Source organism: Cydia strobilella, chromosome Z (assembly GCF_947568885.1).
Source record: "Cydia strobilella chromosome Z, ilCydStro3.1, whole genome shotgun sequence".
Classification (NCBI taxonomy): Eukaryota; Metazoa; Arthropoda; class Insecta; order Lepidoptera; family Tortricidae; genus Cydia; species Cydia strobilella.
Window position 1 is genome coordinate 37,068,815 of NC_086068.1, and position 20,940 is coordinate 37,089,754.

Here is a 20,940-nt window from a genome sequence, read left to right on the forward strand (position 1 = left end):
TTTTAAACGGACGACCTTGGGAGTCCGTTTAATTGAATCCGAAGCCAGCAAGCAGCCTTCCAGCCGAGTCATATATAGTGCTTTTCTCAAAAATGGCGCAACAAATGCAAATATAATAGAAATATTTTACAGAAGCAACGTTCTTATGTATATATTTTCACAGAAAAAAGTAAAAAGATTTGCTTTGCCGCCGTTTTATTTTTTTAAATTAAAAATGGAAGTGTATTTTTCTGCTGAAAATACGCCAACCTATTTGAGATACCTAAATAGTCGCGGTACCAACATTATAATAATAAGTACTGATCATCTGTTTGGACCTATGCCTTCATTTGATATGGTCACTTCAACTTTTAAAAAGTTTGCAACTCGACAAATAATGGAATTTGTACGCAACATTGCAGTCCCGAAATCGAGACTGCAATGTTTTTAACTTTTTAATTTTTGACTGACCATAAACTACGCACTTCGCGACCTACTTTTTAACCGGCAACGTCGACTTTGCCGTCCATTTTTGAGAAAAAATATATGTAGTTCTTGATTAGATTATCTTTAATAACACAGCTTCCGATAAACGAATTAAGACACTTCGCTCGATACAATTAATTCCCAAAGTAACCTCTAACTCGGACTTTTAATCTAACTTTATTATTATGTGACACTATAAACAAAATAACTCTCGCACCGAGGGTTCCGTAAAAACTTTAAACTTTCTCATGTAACTATAATGACGAAAGACTTGACCAGAAGCAAAATTGTAATGGCTAAGCATAAATGTGTACAGCGCCATCTATCGGCAAATTGGCTAACTAATTTGCGCGACCTGTATGTATGTTGGTTTTTCAGGGATAATTCTTTATCATGTGAACCGATTTCAACCATTTTTGATTTATTTTAAAGATACATAGTGTAATCTCATAGAATTTTTTATTATAATAAATTCCCGCAAAGGGGCTTAAATAGCAAATTAAATTAGTAAATGTTTTTTGATAATTAAAAAAAAGTTTTCTATATAGAAGTGTGATTATATTTTTCCTGTAATATTTATGATAATGTTATTATTATGTAAAGTATTTTTTCACATTTTCCTTCAATTTTGTTTTTCACCGCGAAATTCATTTGGAATGTTCAATCTCAGCTCTTTCAAATGATATCCCACTTGACCTTGACTTGGTAACTAGTTTGAAATTTTGCCCCCTCTTTATATTAGGTATTTTTTATTTATTTATTTGGGAAACATACAGCACATAATAATACAATAAGTTAAAATATATAGTTACAACATAGGCCAAAAGAGTCTCCACATATAGTTAATACAAAATTCCTTTGCTCCGAAAAAAAAGTACAATTATTAGGTAGGTATTTTGAATTTAAAGGTCGAATTTAACAGTAACATTCAATAAATATTCTACGAGCACGATTAAAAATATAACAAGCATAATTTAGAATTTGGAAACTAACAAACACATTTTCAATTTAGAATTTGAAATATCAAATAGGTACATTACAATAACAATTGAAAAATGAAAATGAAAATGAAAATATTTTATTTCATTAATAAAATGTTACATTACAAGGTAGTCGGTTGGGACTTCCTTTTAAGTATATTATACCTGTATCAGGAAGAATTATAACAATACAACACAAGATTACAATTGTATTACGAGCTACGAGTTAAAGAGATTTGCCATTTTATTTTTTATTTTGTTTGGTGACAGAAACAAATCCCTACACCTACACCTATGCTGAAACAAATCAATGTGTGAATATTTCTTATTGTATATATTGCATGCTCTTGCTAAAAAAATGTTGTTTACATATATTTAGCGAGTGAATGGAACTGATAGTAAAGCGGTGGACGGTGTACGACATGATACGTAACACATCTAAATAACACCTTGCTGAGAACACTTGCAGACAGACGGACAGAGCCGCACCATAAGGGTTCCTTTTGTACCTTTTTGGTACGGAACCCTAAAAAAGAAAAAAAAACTATTTTAACTTAAATGGTAATTTGACAGCTTTCGAATTTCGATATTGTATGTATTGTATAAGCCAACGTTTTTAAAATAAACAAAAATCGACGAAATTTGATCAAAATTAACACGTGGCGCGCATTGTCTTTCCCGTTGTTTCTTGCAAAATGTGACAGTGATAGCGGCAAGCCGATGGAACGGCTTTAAAACCTATTTCCAGCTTGATGGGAATTAATTCCTCAAAACGCTATTTTTGGATCTAATTTGATTGGCAAGGGAGGTATGGACGAAATTGTTAACGAGAATTAATATTTAGAAACAAGACGCCTAGCGCAGGTAGGTAGGCAGATACCCCTTCTCGTCGAGGGGCGGGGAGGGGAGGGAGGGGCCTCGACAAATATCACCTCACGCAATTAATGGAGGCCCCCCCAAGATATCAAAGTGTAATGTAATTTATGCTATAATAGGTTTCAGTGTTGACCGTACAGCGTACACATACATTTGGGCAGCATAGGTATATTTAGGTATGTCGTTTACCTGCGACTTGCGCCTCCATGGAGTCGAGCCGCTGGTCGAGCAGCGCGTGGCAGCGCTGGATGTGGCGCAGCAGGCGCGCGCGGCACGCGGTGTTCTCGATGGCGGCCTCGGGCTGCGGCGCGCGCGCCCGCGCCCTGCTCTCGTGCTCTGAACAAACAAACAAACACACATGACACACATGACACAACCTCTCATCTTACCTCGCGACTAACCCGCGACGCAAAAAGAGGGGTGTTGTATAGTTGACGCCAATGTCTGTCTGTCTGTCTGTCTGTGGCATCGTAGATCTACAACGAATTTTTTATTACGTGAAAGCAGGGACCGAATACCGGTTATATTTTTCATACAATCATCATCTTCCTCGCGTTGTCCCGGCGTTTTGCCACGGCTCATGGGAGCCTGGGATCCGCTTGGCAACTAATCCCAAGAATTGGCATAGGCACTAGTTTTTCATACAAATTAACCGGTATTCAATATTGTATCGGTATCACGGTTGTTTATGTATATTTTATTAAGTAATTTAGCTAATCTGATCACTTCCTTACCTAACCTAAATACTATCTTATAATATCAAAGAAATATTGTAAATGCTATGAGATATTTTGATTGTTAGTTATACTGGTAACGGTCCCTGTGAAAGCGAGTTTCCTTGCGGTGGTTCTTAGCTACTCGTATGTTAGATAAAAATCGATCCAGCACTTTGAACAGTATCAGCTCTTTTCCATAGTGATGTAAGGCAGGCGTTCCCAAACTGTGCGCCGCGGCGCCCTAAGGCACCGGGAGGCAATCCTCCTCGCCATGTTACCCATCTCTTTCGAATAGCCTAGCTAGGTTAGGGCGCCGCCGCCGCCGCCGCCGCCGCCGCCGATATTATAAACTTGCAAGTGCGCCGCGGACTGATAAAGATTGGGAACCCCTGATGTAAGGCATGTTTGGCCTAACATTGATTTTTTGGAGTAATGCATAGGGGATTTTTAGTTTTTTTTTAACTTAATAGTTATATCTTATATTAATCTCTTATTAGGGATGATGATTGATGACTTTTAAATCCCGTAGTCAAAAACACAAATGTTTCAAAGCTTGTTTTGCGAGTAGGTACTTTACTACAGTCACTATCCCGATTACCGAATACACAAATACCAGTCTAAATCAATACCATTTAAAATAAAGTTAAAATTATGACTATTAAAATATATTCCGTAAAACAATGAGGGTGCTCTTTTGCGGCTTTTAGAATTCAACCACGCCGAAACGGTAAACACATGTGAGTCATGACAGCAAATATATATGTCACTGCTACAAGTTGCAATGTGCTCGATCTATAAATTTTAGTTCGAAAGTCACAAATAGCATGCTTAAATTAATTAGGGTTATTTATTTGTCACAAAACTATAAATGCCTTTTAGATATAACTACCTACTTGCACTAAGTTTAGTAGATCGCTACAAACTTACAGCACAGATATGTATACTTCTAGGAAAGCCAAATAAATATACACAAATGTATGTTATATGCAATGTCTAGTTCGGATTCACTGATGGGCAGCTCCAGAGACGCCGCGCCGGGACTCGACAGCAACCCGCTAAGTAAAGCCAGAGATCCTATTTGTATATGTAATGTTACCATGCACAGATGTAGCCAGCTTGTCTAGTTCGGATTCACTGATGGGCAGCTCCAGAGACGTCGCGCCGGGACTCGACAGCAACCCGCTAAGTAAAGCCAGAGATCCTATTTGTATATGTAATGTTACCATGCACAGATGTAGCCAGCTTGTCTAGTTCGGATTCACTAATGGGCAGCTCCAGAGACGCCGCGCCGGGACTCGACAGCAACCCGCTAATAAAGCCTGAGATCCTATTCGTATATGTAATGTTACCATGCACAGATGTAGCCAGCTTGTCTAGTTCGGATTCACTGATGGGCAGCTCCAGAGACGTCGCGCCGGGACTCGACAGCAACCCGCTAAGTAAAGCCAGAGATCCTATTTGTATATGTAATGTTACCATGCACAGATGTAGCCAGCTTGTCTAGTTCGGATTCACTAATGGGCAGCTCCAGAGACGCCGCGCCGGGACTCGACAGCAACCCGCTAATAAAGCCTGAGATCCTATTCGTATATGTAATGTTACCATGCACAGATGTAGCCAGCTTGTCTAGTTCGGATTCACTGATGGGCAGCTCCAGAGACGCCGCGCCGGGACTCGACAGCAACCCGCTAAGTAAAGCCTGAGATCCTATTCGTATATGTAATGTTACCATGCACAGATGTAGCCAGCTTGTCTAGTTCGGATTCACTGATGGGCAGCTCCAGAGACGTCGCGCCGGGACTCGACAGCAACCCGCTAAGTAAAGCCAGAGATCCTATTTGTATATGTAATGTTACCATGCACAGATGTAGCCAGCTTGTCTAGTTCGGATTCACTAATGGGCAGCTCCAGAGACGCCGCGCCGGGACTCGACAGCAACCCGCTAATAAAGCCTGAGATCCTATTCGTATATGTAATGTTACCATGCACAGATGTAGCCAGCTTGTCTAGTTCGGATTCACTGATGGGCAGCTCCAGAGACGCCGCGCCGGGACTCGACAGCAACCCGCTAAGTAAAGCCTGAGATCCTATTCGTATATGTAATGTTACCATGCACAGATGTAGCCAGCTTGTCTAGTTCGGATTCACTGATGGGCAGCTCCAGAGACGTCGCGCCGGGACTCGACAGGAACCCGCTAAGTAAAGCCAGAGATCCTATTTGTATATGTAATGTTACCATGCACAGATGTAGCCAGCTTGTCTAGTTCGGATTCACTAATGGGCAGCTCCAGAGACGCCGCGCCGGGACTCGACAGCAACCCGCTAAGTAAAGCCTGAGATCCTTTTCGTATATGTAATGTTACCATGCACAGATGTAGCCAGCTTGTCTAGTTCGGATTCACTGATGGGCAGCTCCAGAGACGCCGCGCCGGGACTCGACAGCAACCCGTTAAGTAAAGCCTGAGATCCTATTTGGTTCTCTTTTTCCATTGGGTTATGTTTTTCCTCCAGTTCGTCAGAAGAAGGAGTCTTCATATCTAAGGCCATTTCTTTTAAATCCTCCGTCTTAAGAGGCAAGTTCTCCTTTCCCAAATTATTGATGATCACATTCAGGTCTGAATATTCAGACTTGAGTTTTTCTTGAGCGAAGGATAATTCAACAGATTCCCAATCTCTGGCCCACAGGTACAATTTCGGATGGTTCTTTGTCCTGTGGAAGAAAAATCATTTTAAATTAATAAGGCATCATTTTAATAAGCTGCAAAAGATTAATCAGGGACAACGTTATTATAACTAACCGTCGACTGCCAACGCCATGCAACTGTAAAAGGAACCCGCATCAGAGTGAACTAGTCAAACGAGTTGTCTTGAAGCACTTATTTTAGTAGCCCCAATCAATATCATAATAACCCGAATTCTTATTCGGTAAAAATATTGAATACAAGTAACAAGAGTTTAACTAGTAATCTCCAGACAATACATTATTGGCGTTATTTACAGGCGTCCTAAATTTATCTGATGCTGAGGTACGCGTTGGGCACTCGCCGTTGTGTGGCCCTTGTCAGTATTAATTGCAGATGCAATGCAAGTATACTAAGTATAACTTGCATTGCATCTAGAGTTGCCACATGCGTGCGCCCGTGAGGGACAGAATTTACGCAATGGCACGAAATTAAAAACACTTAACATTCCTGACAACATACCAAAAACATACAAAACGTAATATAGTCGGATAAATTGTTGCCCGCCAAGCACTGGTGGTTACTAACAATACGTCTACCGTTTTGACGTGGTACTTAGGCCTTTTTAAAGGTAGACACAGTTGAAAAATGAGTCTTTAACAAGGACCTCAATATACATATAACAGCGCTTTCTCTGCTAATACTGAAAGCTCGGTAACACCCCCCTCCACCCTTGTCACCTCTATAGTATTGTTGGTCTGAGGTTTGTCCTTCCTGCCACCGCCTGGCTGTGTTAAGTAATAAAGGTTTGTTGAGTGTTATGAATAAGGCTTGTGTGTTGCGCTTGCGTATAAATGGCGGGCCCTGCCGACGCGACACGCGACGCGACGGTGTTTCGGTCGGTAGGTACGTACTGTGCGACGCGCGTGTTGACGCGTACGGCGTGCAGCGCATCCTCGATGCGCAGCAGGTTGCCGGACAGCTCGTGCGCGCGGCGCAGCGCGTCGCAGGCGCGCCCGCCGCCCGGGCCCGGTAGCAGCCCCTCGTACAGCCGGTCCTGGTCGTGCATGAACCGCTGCCGCCGCCGCCCGCGCCGCGGGTTCAGGCAGATGCTGCACGTATACTTCTCGGGCACCTAACGATAGTACAAACGCTAACATTCAAACAATCAATTGCGTGGAAATTTTGTTATTATGCTCGTAATAACAGCAATGGATTCTCGTACAAAATTGCCGGTTTAAGCGACCTTTAATGCATATAAATAAAATATATTGGAGGGAAAACCGCCACAAGCCATGAACTGTCGTATTTGTACACGTAAGTCGCTCAGACACAGTCAGAAAGGAACCTTCCGTCAGTGGAGAATGTGTGCAAGAGTTAAAAGCGACGAAAGAATTTGTAGACGGTCTTACCCACATTGACCTTATTGATTACTTAGTAGAGTTAGTAATTTGGGTAGCTTTCTTTAATCCAATCTGCTTTTTATCGATTCCCCATAAAAACTTCCACTCTCATTTTCAGCCCCATAAAGGATGATTTCTAGGATAAAAACTTTGTCCTTCCCCGGGACTCAAACCTCTATAGGAAATTTCAACTAAATCCGTTCAGCGGTTTAAGCGTGAAGAGGTAACAGACAAACACACTTTCGCATTTATAATATTAACGGATTTAACAGGCGTAACTAGTCACGATGACAATTGCTAATCGTCAACGCCAATCAAATGATAAGTAGTGTATGGAAATGATAACTTATCGTTCGCGTCATTCCTATAAACATATTTATTGCGTTATTCATAAAAGCGTTACTGGCCTGAATTAGCTATGAATCGTTTGTCTTTATCTGTCATTTTGACTTATGCATTGTAAGAATAGTCACGCGCCGCGCCGTATATTAACTTTTAAGTTACAAATGGTTTTTAATAGTACATTATTGTCGAGGCTCGGAAGTAGATGGTTTTTAATAGTACATTATTGTCGAGGCTCGGAAGTAGCTACTTGCTGGCTGAGGATTCGTTTTAAACGGACGACCTTGGGAGTCCGTGTAATTGAATCCGAAGCCAGCAAGTAGCCTTCCAGCCGAGTCATATATAGTAATATTTTACAGAAGCAACGTTCTTATGTATATAGGTATTTTCACAGAAAAAACTAAAAAGATTTGCTTTGCCGTTGTTCTATTTTTTAAATTAAAAATGGAAGTGTATTTTTCTGCTGAAAATACGCCAACCTATTTGAGACACCTAAATAGTCGCGGTACCAAGATTATAAGAATAAGTACTGATCATCTGTTTGGCTGTTTAATGGACCTATGCCTTCATTTGATATGGCCACTTCAACTTTTAAAAAGTTTGGAACTCAACAAATAATGGAATTTGTATGCAACATTGCAGTCTCGATTTGTTTTTAACTTTTTAATTTTTTGACTGACTATAACTGACCATGACTTCGCGACCTACTTTTTAACCGGCAACGTCGACTTTGCCTTCCATTTTTGAGAAAATAATAATTTCATTCCTTTTTGTGAGCAAAGCACTATACATACCTCGGCCGATAGGAATCACCAGCCATGAGATGGCCTCGGTCCTAAACCATATTCGGCTGGAAATAGTCTTTTTCCCGGCATTTGTAGTAGCAATGTAGATGTTCAATTATTCATGCAATAAATCGTAGATTTTAATCAACATATGTGTCGTTTTCAATCAAAAGGTACCACATTGCCGCTTGCCAAAAGGACGCTGTGACAGGTTATTCGTATAAAGATACAATCCAATTTCGTCCTTATGGTAAGCGACAATGTGGTTCCTTTTGATTGAAAACGTCACATATATAATATTGTCTTCGGTTACCGCGATAGTTACTCATGAAATAAAACAACATTTTAAAAAATCTGCTGGAAAGGTCAACGACGTAACTACACTACACTACCGCTCATAACTATTTAGGCACACGTAACTTCAAGATTTGAAAAGGAGGAGGTTCTCAATTCGGTTGTATGTTTTTTTTTATGTTTGTTACTCCATAACTCCGTCATTTCTGGACCGATTTTAAGAATTCTTTTTTTGTTTGTAAGTATATACATACAGATTGGTCCCGTTTTTGTCAAAACGCAGTTCTGATGATTGGATCCTTGAGGAATCGAGGGAACTCCTCAAACATTTAAGGCATACATATAGTGATATACTAAAATCTGAAAAAAGCCCCGGCTGTGACAAAATAAGAAACGAAGACATAAAATTAGGAATTGAAATATTAGCTCGCATTTTTATTCAACTTAATACTAGAGACAGCAGAAACTCCCTCGCAGTGGTCAGAATCTGATATTATATTATTATATAAAAAAGGAGAGCCTAACGACAGTGGCAACTACAGGCCTATAAGCCTCTTATCAACCTTATACAAAATCTTCACATCTATTATAGACCGCAGAATAAGCAAACAACTAGAAAAAACACAACCTGTAGAGCAAGCGGGATTCCGAAAATGCTTCTCAACAATAGATCATATACACACACTCGATCTTGTTATCGAAAAGTACCAAGAAAAACGAAGATCCTTATACATAGCTTACATTGATTACCAAATAGTACATTACTACAGAGGCCGGGAAGTAAGGGGTTGCCGGCCGAATGCATATATACGGCCGAACGTAGTGAGGCCGGATAGTTATGAGGCCGACAACCCCTTTTCACGCCGATGTATGTATAGTGCTTTTCTCAAACATGCAATGAAATAAATAAAGAAATCTCCACGAAATCAAAGTTTTAATTCTAAAGAAACTAAAAGTAAACTAGGCACAAAATATAACTACCACTTGTACCTATCTTTATCACACGTGTCGTATATTTTACACATGTAGTTAATCAATTTATTACACAAATGTTCAAAGGTATATTTATGTATCTTTGATTTTTCGCCTTGTATCCTTCTGACTGTAGTTTTAGCCACATAACTAAGATTACATAGTTTTTTATGTTGATATTATGCTTCACATACATCGTTGCCTTAAACATGGAGTATAATTAACAGGTATTCATTTAATATTTTCGTCGGAACTCATATTAAATAACACAATAAACAACGCACAATAAATCCAATAAAATATAATTACAGATACACAATGAAAAATGTTCAACTTTACCTCCAAAACGATTAAAAAACCACCAACGCGTGTTTGAGTAGACATTTTTACCGCTAATATTTAAATGAAATATGTTTGTCAAAGGACTGTCTCATTTCAAACATAGACAGAGATAATCATACTATCTTTGTCTTATACTGGTACTAGCACCCAAAAGAAAAGGATGAGTATAGTTTTTTTGTTCTTATTTACTGACAAACTGGTTTGACCAACTATATTTTAAATCTGTATTTGTAGGTAAATTTGTAATTAAATATTATTGGAATTTGTTAATAATGTTTTATTTATATATTTTTTGTAAATTTGATACAAATAAAACTGCAAAATATATTAATAATCGTTTATTGTTTTTTTTAAGGGGTATTGGCAGAATGTCATTCCGAACCATAAGCAAATATTGGTTATAATTTTTTTTTTTGGCTGAATGCCATGATGCTGTGTCTCAAATATATGTGAAATGGAAATTAAAAAAGAGCCACTTCCCGGCCTAGGCCTGCAACTTTGTATGAAATTTCATTACAGGCCCCTCGTCTAGCCGCGCCGGAGTCGTGATACTTCCCAGCCTAATATAAAGAACGTAATATCAATATTACATAGCATGTTTGAGAAAAAGCATTTTTTAATACAGTTGCTCAAAAAGTGGTACTTTTTGTGGCTGCGTAGCGTGCGAGAAGCTCAATTTCTCGAACTAGTGCTTTTTACTTTATAGTTCCAAACTATACTTTCGAAACACAGTTAAAATTGAATTTAGCGCGGAGCAGGTACCAGGGCCTCATGAGTTATGAGGAGGTGTCGTTGACCAACCCGCGCCGGGCCCGCGGCGGCCGCGGCCGGGGCGCGCACGAGTATGAAGGTATCGCGGGCTGCGGCAGCTCGCGTATCTTAGCTGTATAGGTACTTTTGGTTTTGGTTTGGTTTGGTGGTATGATTCTACTAATGATATATTAATAGGGTATTTGACAACATTAAAAATATATAACGAATTGCTGTCATCCTGAAAGATAATAAACTAATAAAGTATTTTTCACTATATTTGAATGTAAATTATGTTTAGTTTTTGGAATATAAACGAAAGAAAATTTAATATTTTTTGAAATTTCATCAGGGACGTGAACGCTCTGTGATTGGTCAACGCTCGGATGACGTCACACGCGCGTAAACATTCTTGATTGCCTTGAGTGTTTTAACTGTTTTATTTGTATTTAGTTAATTTTAGTTATTGTTCCACAGTTTTCTGATATATTCCGATTTATCCGTATATCTAGTAGCACAATATTCATAAGAATCTCAAAATGGAGCCGAAATATGTGAAAGCGGATAGCGGCAACCTACCAGACATAGACGCATCAATGGTTGCACTTTTCTTTAAAGATAATCCGGATTACTATGCTGCGGAACTTAGAAATGTAAAAACAGCTATGTGAGTATACGTAGAAATTGTTTATTTACGAACATTTCGATAACGATGATACGAATACGACGACGATATATATATAGAATACGATGACGAGAATAGTATCTCCATACTGCACTTTAGTTTGAAAGAAAAAGTATGCTACTAACTACCTACTAATGCTGAAAGAGCTATGTTATGAGGTTATGTAGTAATACATTAAATACCTAGATCTTGTTTCGTTCAACAAAATCCGCTGCTTTAACTACCATATTTATTTACAGTTAAATATTACTTACATCGAAGTGGTCTTCACGCATAAAAACATTTGTATGCGCTAAAATGCTCTTTGGGTCTCTTCGCGCTAGTTTTAACCACATTTTTCTTTTTTTGGGATTCGTTGGAACGGAAACAAACAATTTATCTGGATTTTTTTATAGTCGTACTTGAACATTGTGGCACTATACACTATTTATATACCATTTTACAGTGAAATAATCAATTAAATGCACATAAACCATAAGATTTACTAAGGTCATTGACTGAGTTTACTCGCGTGTGACGTCACACGTGTCACGTGATTAGCCCCTTTGCAAAAACAGCGTTTAAGGCGCGTTCAAAATAAATAAACTTTAACATTGATTTTTTATATTTAATACAGGAAATTTCACGGAAATATCAATGTAGTGTAATTATTAAGTCATAAACAATCAATTAAAACCATTTTCAAAAATTAGTCAAATAACCTATTTATTATTTTTTCGCAATTGTATTAAAAAACGTCGTTTACAACACGTGTGAAATGTCTTTTCACACTAGTTGTAAAATGTACTATGATACAATCTCACATTCCAGTATCTGGCAAGCACTGAAAACCCAAGGAGTAGAAAGAGAATATATAGAAATAATAAAACACATATATAAACAAAGCACAAGTAAAATCAAACTAGAGACAGCAGGCTGCAGCTTTCCCATAAAAAGAGGAGTTAGACAGGGGGATCCATTATCGCCAAAATTATTTATTTCTGTACTGGAATCAGTTATAAGCCCACTAGACTGGAAGAACTATGGCTTAAAAAATTAGAGGAAGATGCCTTACACACCTAAGATTCGCAGACGATCTGGTCCTATTAGCTGAAACAAGTGCAAATTTACAATACATGATGGAAACACTCCAAGCAGCTAGTAAAAAAATAGGCTTGGAGGTCAACTTGTCAAAAACCAAAATCATGACAAACAGCATTAAGAAAAATATCACCTTAGAAAATGAACCAGTACAGTATGTTGAACAGTATATCTATCTCGGCAAGCAAATCGGATTTGAAAGCAACAACAACGAGCTTGAGATAGAAAGAAGATCACGACAAAGCTGGAACAAGTTCTGGAGCTACAAAGAAATATTAAAGAGTAATATGTCAATTGAATTGAAAGTGACGAAGCCTGTTGCGGATATCATCATTGGTATTTTTTGGACGAAGCATGTTGCTGATTTGCATTTGTAGCCACATGACGAAGCCTGCGTTGAAAAAAAAATTGAATTAAAAAGAAAAATAATGGACTCCTGCATACTACCGTGCCTGACAGACTTGGAAATTTACAAAAAAGGTCTCGAACAAAATCACTACATGCCAAAGAGCCATGGAACGCAGCATCCTTAAAATTAAAAAAATTGAGAAAGTTCGGCACACTAAAATAAGAAGTGTAACAAAAACTATAGATGCTTTGTGCTATGCAAAAAATTTAAATTTCGATGGGCAGGTCATGTGGCACGACTCGAAGATGACAGGTGGACATCTGAGATCACAAAATGGGGCGGCCCTCTAGGTAAACAACGTAGTGGCAAACCATGTACAAGATGGGACGAAGACATCAAAAAAACGTCTGGAAAAAACTGAATCCAAATGGCTCAAGACAGAGACAAGTGGAAATCGATGGAGGAGGCCTTCGCCCAGAAGGGGTCTAACGCACAAAACAAGAATATTTAAAAAACTTAAAACAAATTTCAAATAAAATGTTTTGTATACAATAATGTAACTAGGGAAACTCAGTGCTTAGAATAAAAGGCTTTTTTTATTTTTATTTTATTATAGTGATTTTAGTATTTTCATCAACAAATCAAGCATTTACATTTAAAAAAGTGACATTTGATGAAGTGGAACTGCTGATGATGATCAGAACGGAACTCTTCAATGACGCATAGTTCACGTTTGGCGATTTGTCCTCTTCGTTATGTTTGTTAAGAAAGTTAGGTTTTCAAGACACATTTTGTCAAGCTCGAGTTCTGATGATGGGATCCATGAGGAACCGAGGGAACTCCTCAAATGTCAAAGGCATACATATAGTGATTTTTGTATTTTCATCTACAAATACAGCATTTACATTTAAGTGTGTGACATTGTGACAAAAGTGACATTTGTTGAAGTGGAAACTGCTGATGATGATCAGAATGAAACTCTTTAACGATACATAGTTCACATTTGGCGATTTATTCTCTTCGTTATGGACTCAGACCCAAACTTGGACCCGGTCTCGGACCTGGGTCTGGACATGGATCCCAACTCGGTCCCGAACCCGGACTAAACTCCGACCCGGATTTGAACCCGGACCCCGACTCGGACCCGGACCCAGATCGATCTCGGACCCAAACTTGGACCCGGACAGCCGGACATGGACCCGGACTTGGATCTGGACATGGTCTTGGCCCTGAACCTGGACCTGGACTAAGACCCGGACCTGGATCCTAACCCAGACACGGACCCGGAAATGCTGTATTGTTGTCATCATTTCCACTTCGTTTATTGTTTGTTTTACGTTGTATGTTTGTATTTCATCTCGTTTGTAGTGTTATCGAGTTTATTTCATGTAATTTTCACGAATACGATTACATATTGTATTAATTTAATAGGAAAATCATCTAACAACCTTGTGCCGCATGGCCTTATCATGACATTTTAGCGCAGGCGCAGGGACGTCACCGCAAAGTGGATGCGTTCGGTGATAGATAAGGCCGTGTTGTACGGTTGCGTTCGTGGCCCACAAATGGTCTCGCCGGAAGACCAGCGCTGACTTTAAGGTTACATTAGCATTATGCTGAGGCGGGACCATTTCGTGGTAAACTAGGTATATACTTTTTTGTTTTAAATATACTTTTTCTTTGTAATACGTTTGTATGAAATGTAGTTTACCATGAATAAATGAATTCTATTCTATTTTATTCTACTAGAAAAGTGGGTTAGGTGGGTGGGTGGCTTTAAACTGCGATCCTCACAGAACCGAACTGCTATCAGAAAAGTGGGTTAGGTTAGGTTAGAACTGTGACCCTTACAGAAACGAAATACTATCAGAGCTTACGACATGCTACTAGAAAAGTGGGTGGATTTACCTCCTTTTCTACATAATTAGGCAAAAGATGCTGTCTTTTTCATTTCATTGTCTGGAATCTATGTGCACCAACAACAATAAGTAACCTTTCAACGTCATCCCCCATTGAAGTCGGTTTTTTTTTCTTAAAAAATATTTCCATACAATTGTATAGAAAATCGACTTTCAGAATTATACCGCTAGCTCGCAGTCGGGTGACAGTTTTTTGTGCTGTTTACTTTTTTAATTTAACAGACTTATCGAGCTTCAAAATGATGTGCAGAATATTCGTGTACATTGCCTATTTACCAAATGGCAAGCGTAAAAAAATCCCTAAATCGTTTTCCAGTACAAAATCGTTTTATTTTGTATGAACTAAGGGTTTAAGGGAATAAGGGTTTTTTCAAATCGTTGCATAAAGTAAACTCGAAATTTTAAAGGATGTCTTTGGCAACAATTTGAGGCTCAATATATTTACCTAAATAAAAATTCAATCCAACATGTAAGAAAGTCATTTGCCTGCGATCGAACAGTATGATTTTGAAAATAATTTTTGTATACAATTGTATGGTGAAAATTGCGGGTACCTAAATACTTTTGAGCGGTAGTGTATTTGGCAGCTGTGCCAGCACAGGCACAGCTCGCACTGCACCATGAGCCCGTCCTCCTCGCGGACCCCGCACTGGCAGTAGCTGATCGCCCGCAGCACTCACCTCGGCCTCCCGCTGTATCTTGTGGCACAGCTCGCACTGCACCATGAGCCCGTCCTCCTCGCGGAGCCCGCACCGGCAGTAGCTGATCTCCCGCAGCACTCACCTCGGCCTCTCGCTGTATGTTGTGGCACAGCGCGTGCTGCCAGCACAGGCACAGCTCACACTGCACCATGAGCCCGTCCTCCTCGCGGAACCCGCACCGGCAGTAGCTGATCTCCCGCAGCACTCACCTCGGCCTCTCGCTGTATGTTGTGGCACAGCGCGTGCTGCCAGCACAGGCACAGCTCGCACTGCACCATGAGCCCGTCCTCCTCGCGGACCCCGCACTAGCAGTAGCTGATCTCCCGCAGCACTCACCTCGGCCTCCCGCTGTATGTGTGGCACAGCGCGTGCTGCCAGCACAGGCACAGCTCGCAATGCACCATGAGCCCGTCCTCCTCGCGGACCCCGCACTAGCAGTAGCTGATCTCCCGCAGCACTCACCTCGGCCTCCCGCTGTATGTTGTGGCACAGCGCGTGCTGCCAGCACAGGCACAGCTCGCACTGCACCATGAGCCCGTCCTCCTCGCGGAACCCGCAGTGGCAGTTGATGATCTCCTCGCGCTTCATGCGGACCAGCTTGATGCGCTCACCGTCTGACCAAAACGACATTAATTATTTTATGGGTATGAATGGTATAATGATGTGACAATTGATTATAAAATTTATTGTAGTTTTATCAGAAAATGTAATGTTTAGAGACGGCTTGTTGAATGTGTGTCGATAAACATTTGTTTCTCTGGTTTCTAACTACTGATAAAAAAAAATTATTTAAGGGTTGTTTTTTTTCACCATATGTATTGGGTTAAGGTAGAGAAATGTATACATATTTATGAACTCGACTGTACGTATAGCAGAGATATAAATCAAGATATACATAGTAGTACACCATGTCACAAGTGGAATGGAAAACAAAATGGTTAAAATCGAAAGCGAATAGTGTAAAGAGTAGGATACTCACTCTCAGTGTACATGTAGAGGTGAGCGGCGGCGGAGTGGTTGTGGTCGGCGGTGGCGGGGGCGGGGGCGGGGGCGAGGTCGTCGGGGTCGGCGCGCGCCGAGTCGGGCGTGCCGCAGCTCGGGTAGCTGGAGCGCGTGTCCGAGGAGCCACCCGCCCACTCCTCGTCCTCGCTCGCCAGTTTCCCTATACAAGCGAAAGTCTTACGCCTCTTCTCGCTTTTACTCCTGCTGCCGTTCACCATTTTCGCTACGGTGTGTGTCGATATCGCGGTTTCAAAGTCCAAGACGCCACAATCGGGTATCTCTTGTTTCGGCACGAGTAGATCGTCTTCGGTTTCGGCGTTTTCTAGTTTGACGGGAGGCGGAGGCGGGTCGGCCGCGACAGTGTCGGGGTCTAACGTCGGCTCCGGTTCTTTAGTGCGCACGGGCAGCAACACGCGGGGCCGCTTGGCCGGCTTGACGGCGAGCGCGTCCCGCAGCTTGGGTGAGTCGACGGGGCGGGGCGGCGCGTCGGCGGCGGCGGGCTCGGCGGGCGGCGCGTCGGCGGCGGCGGCGGCGACGGCGGTGGGCTCCGGGGGCGCGGCGGGCGCCGGCGCCTCCGCCCGCTTCTGGAGCCGCGGCAGCTTCACTTTAATGATCCTCTGTTGCGCTTCACGTTTTAACAGTTTCATTTCCGCTTCGCTCGGCCTGGTCCTGGCGTAAGCTAAATCTAGAACCTTAGGAGTGTTGCCCATGGTCTTTCGGAGCTCCCTATGGTAATGTTTGATATGCATTTTTAGTAACGTAGTATTTCGGAAATTCTTAAAACACCCTTCGGCAGGACATCGCAGCAGAGTCGCAATAACTTGAACTCTTAACGAACCAACATCAACTGAAAATAAATCATTAAGATTCACCAAAGAGATAATAATGAGTAACGTTAATATTTACAAAATTGTATTTATTGCAAAGTTGGTTACATAAATGAATAATTTACTCGTCTGAAAGTGGTGCTCACCAAATCCATCTTTAATACTGGCGCCGTCAAGAACAGCTTCCTCTGCTACACTTGGCTCAGAACACGTATTGGTTTCTTTAGGATTCTGATGCAAGCCAGGCGCAGCTGAAACCTAGAAAAAAAATACTAGCTAGGTCACCTAATTGGAAAAACCACACATCAAACTCTCGATTCTCATAATATTACAAGTCATAAATAATAAGAACAAATCAATTGTAAACTAACCGGGGGCGGCCGCAGAGGTTTGATTTTGAGCCTGGGTCGCTTTTTGTGGTGGTGCATCAACTTGTGGTGGTTCTTGTTGAGGCTCAGTTTGGATCGCTTGAGCAGCGGCGAGGAGGCGGGCAGGTCGCGGCAGGGCGGCGGCGGCGGCGGCGCGCCCTCCGCCGAGGAGCGCACCCAGCCAAGCCGCCGCGACAGCTTCAGGTGGATACCGAAGTCCATCAGAGCGGCCTCGAAGGGCTTCAGCGCCGGCTGAGGGTTGTTCTCTAGGTACATCCGCATATCGTTCTTTGTGTGAAGTCTACGATTTTCCGGGCTGCAAAATAAATTTATACCATAAAACTCAGTGTACTGTTATGCAGTGCAGTACAACAGAGATCGCAATGTCGACAATTTATTACGGGTACGCCCACAAAACAAATACATACACTTTACCAAGAGAGATCCTGAGTCTCGTAAATGCTATTTGAGTGGACTCAATTAACGTGGAGCAAAACAAATAAGAGATGAGACGTAGCTATAAGGTTCGCAGGTAAAATTTCCACAACGCCTATCACGGAAATAAAGCCCGTTTGGTATCCAAGTGCATATTCGTCACGCAGCCTTTCAACTCATGTAATCCTTTTATAATAGCAAAGAGTTACTGATTGTAGAAAAGGTATAGTACAATCGGATTAGGTCTAACCTCGAAATCCTTCCAAAGTTATGAAATTTGGTATGCATGTATATATTGATCTTTGCGAAAAAAAAAAACTACTTGTTATAGAAAATAATAGCTGAACCCATACCCTTTCAGGGGATATTCTCTTAATAGGAAACTTGTAGGTATATGAATTCCACTTTTGTCTATACATTTGTACACGTTATACCCCAATATTAACATTTTACTCGACTGAGACAAACTGACATTGACATTATGAAGAGGTGTTTTTCTAGCTTTTATTCGACTAGAATAGATTTTGTTATTATCATTGAACCCACTTCAATGAGTTTTTTTTTTCAAATGCATGTTCTATAAAACAGAAACAATTGTAAATATTAAAACATTGTACTATTATTACCTAAATATCGTTATTTACGATTATTTGTGTATCGTATATTTATAAAAACAATATCGAATGTTGCCTTTGGAAACTTAAAACATTCTTGCAGTAAGAAAATACGCCTCTTCTTTGACAGGCGTTCCGTTCCATCCAGACAACTTATTAAGAACGGTTTTTCAACATTAAAAAATAAATGTGTTATAATACTTATAATGATGAAGAGGTAAGTAATAAAATATGAAATATGCATATTTTTCGTATTCTTACATTAACAGTAGGTTTTTATGTTGATTACGACGTTTAAAGGAAACTAATATTAACACTCATCAATAAGTAGTCATGAATTGGAACCAGTAAAAATTTAAAAAAAATTGGAAAAGTAAAAAGCACTAGTTCGCGAAAACCAACTTTCCGCACGCTAAATAGCCACGAAAAGTAGCACTTTTTGAGCAACTGTATTAAAAATATCTTTTCTCAAACATGCTATGTAATATTGATATTACGTTCTTTATATTAGGCTGGGAAGTATCACGACTCCGGCGCGGCTAGACGAGGGGCCTGTAATGAAATTTCATACAAAGTTGCAGGCCTAGGCCGGGAAGTGGCTCTTTTTTAATTTCCATTTCACATATATTTGTGACACAGCATCATGGCATTCAGCCAAAAAAAAAACTATAACCAATATTTGCTTATGGTTCGGAATGACATTCTGCCAATACCCCTTTAAAAAAACAATAAACGATAATTAATATATTTTGCAGTTTTACAAAAATACATAAATAAAACATTATTAACAAATTCCAATAATATTGAATTGCAAATTTACCTACAAATACAGATTTAAAATATAGTTGGTCAAACCAGTTTGTCAGTAAAAAAGAACAAAAAAACTATACTTATCCTTTTCTTTTGGGTGCTAGTACCAGTGTAAGACAAAGATAGTATGATAATCTCTGTCAATGTTTGAAATGAGACAGTCCTTTGATAAACTATATTTCATTTAAATATTAGCGGTAAAAATGTCTACTCAAACACGCGTTGGTGTTTTTTTAATCGTTTTGGAGGTAAAGTTGAACATTTTTCATTGTGTATCTGTAATTCTATTTTATTGGATTTATTGTGCGTTGTTTATTGTATAATATGAGTTCCGACGAAAATATTAAATGAATACCTGTTAATTATACTCCATGTTTAAGGCAACGATGTATGTGAAGCATAATATCAACATAAAAAACGATGTAATCTTAGTTATGTGGCTACTAACACTACAGTCAGAAGGATGCAAGGCGAAAAATCAAAGATACATAAATATACCTTTGAACATTTGTGTAATAAATTGATTAACTACATGTGTAAAATATACGACACGTGTGATAAAGATAGGTACAGGTAGTAGTTATATTTTGTGCCTAGTTTACTTTTAGTTTCTTTAGAATTAAAACTTTGATTTCGTGGACATTTCTTTATTTATTTCATTGCATGTTTGAGAAAAGCACTAGACATACATCGGCGTGAAAAGGGGTTGTCGGCCTCATAACTATCCGGCCTCACTACGTTCGGCCGTATATATGCATTCGGCCGGCAACCCCTTACTTCCCGGCCTCTGTAGTAATGTACTATTACAGTTTGACACAAACCACTGTTCTTATTTTAAATAATGACAATCACCGAAAACAGTATCATACTGTCAAATTATCTATATCTTTCATTTTTGGCGTGGCGTCAATGACGCAATTGTTTGTTACGTATACATTTATTACTTTCAATATTATTTTGATTTTACAAAGAGGGCAATTCGAACTTTGATTAAGATGTTAAAAAGATATCATTTTGTTATCGTTCGCCGACCGTCTCGGTCGCACCAATACATATTTCAACTAGTACGAGCGAAACGCAAACGAAAATTATTAAAAATGACATCTTTTATAACAAAGTTCGAATTAGCCTCAAGGTATATTAGGAAAATATACCTAATGGTATTGCGTTAAGGTTTAGTAGTTCAATGCATTAAGTGTCTGTCTTTATATGAAAAATGATACCTGTAAAAAATTTGTATTTACGTAATACTGAATGCCAGTGTCAGATATAAATGGACCCTTGAAATCTTACAACTATCTATGATGCTGCATCTCTAGGCCAAGAAAAGTACGCTCGGCTAGTATGGCGCAATGGAAATAATTAGTAATAGCTGAACTTTTCGGTGTAAGGGACAAATAATAAATCTAGTAATTACGTCGACACGTAATCCAAATAAATTTAGACATTTAAAAAAGAGTAAAATTATAAAAAATCACAGAAAATTGGAAATATCACCATAAATTTTAGATTAAAAAAATGCCCTCAAACGATAGTGGTCGTGA

General features: G+C 39.8%; 1 protein-coding gene across 1 annotated transcript in view; it reads right to left on the reverse strand.

Annotated features, from left to right (window-relative positions):
- The window catches only part of LOC134754965 (uncharacterized), a 93,887-nt gene that overhangs the window by 7,293 nt on the left and 65,654 nt on the right, over positions 1-20,940 (reverse strand). The window contains exons 9-15 of the mRNA XM_063691459.1: positions 17,541-17,853; positions 17,316-17,427; positions 16,320-17,189; positions 15,803-15,954; positions 6,633-6,853; positions 5,408-5,747; positions 2,511-2,655 (exon numbers count right to left, since the gene is read on the reverse strand). Of these exons, the coding sequence (XP_063547529.1) occupies positions 2,511-2,655; positions 5,408-5,747; positions 6,633-6,853; positions 15,803-15,954; positions 16,320-17,189; positions 17,316-17,427; positions 17,541-17,853 (2,153 nt within the window). The remainder of the gene's footprint in view (positions 1-2,510; positions 2,656-5,407; positions 5,748-6,632; positions 6,854-15,802; positions 15,955-16,319; positions 17,190-17,315; positions 17,428-17,540; positions 17,854-20,940) is intronic.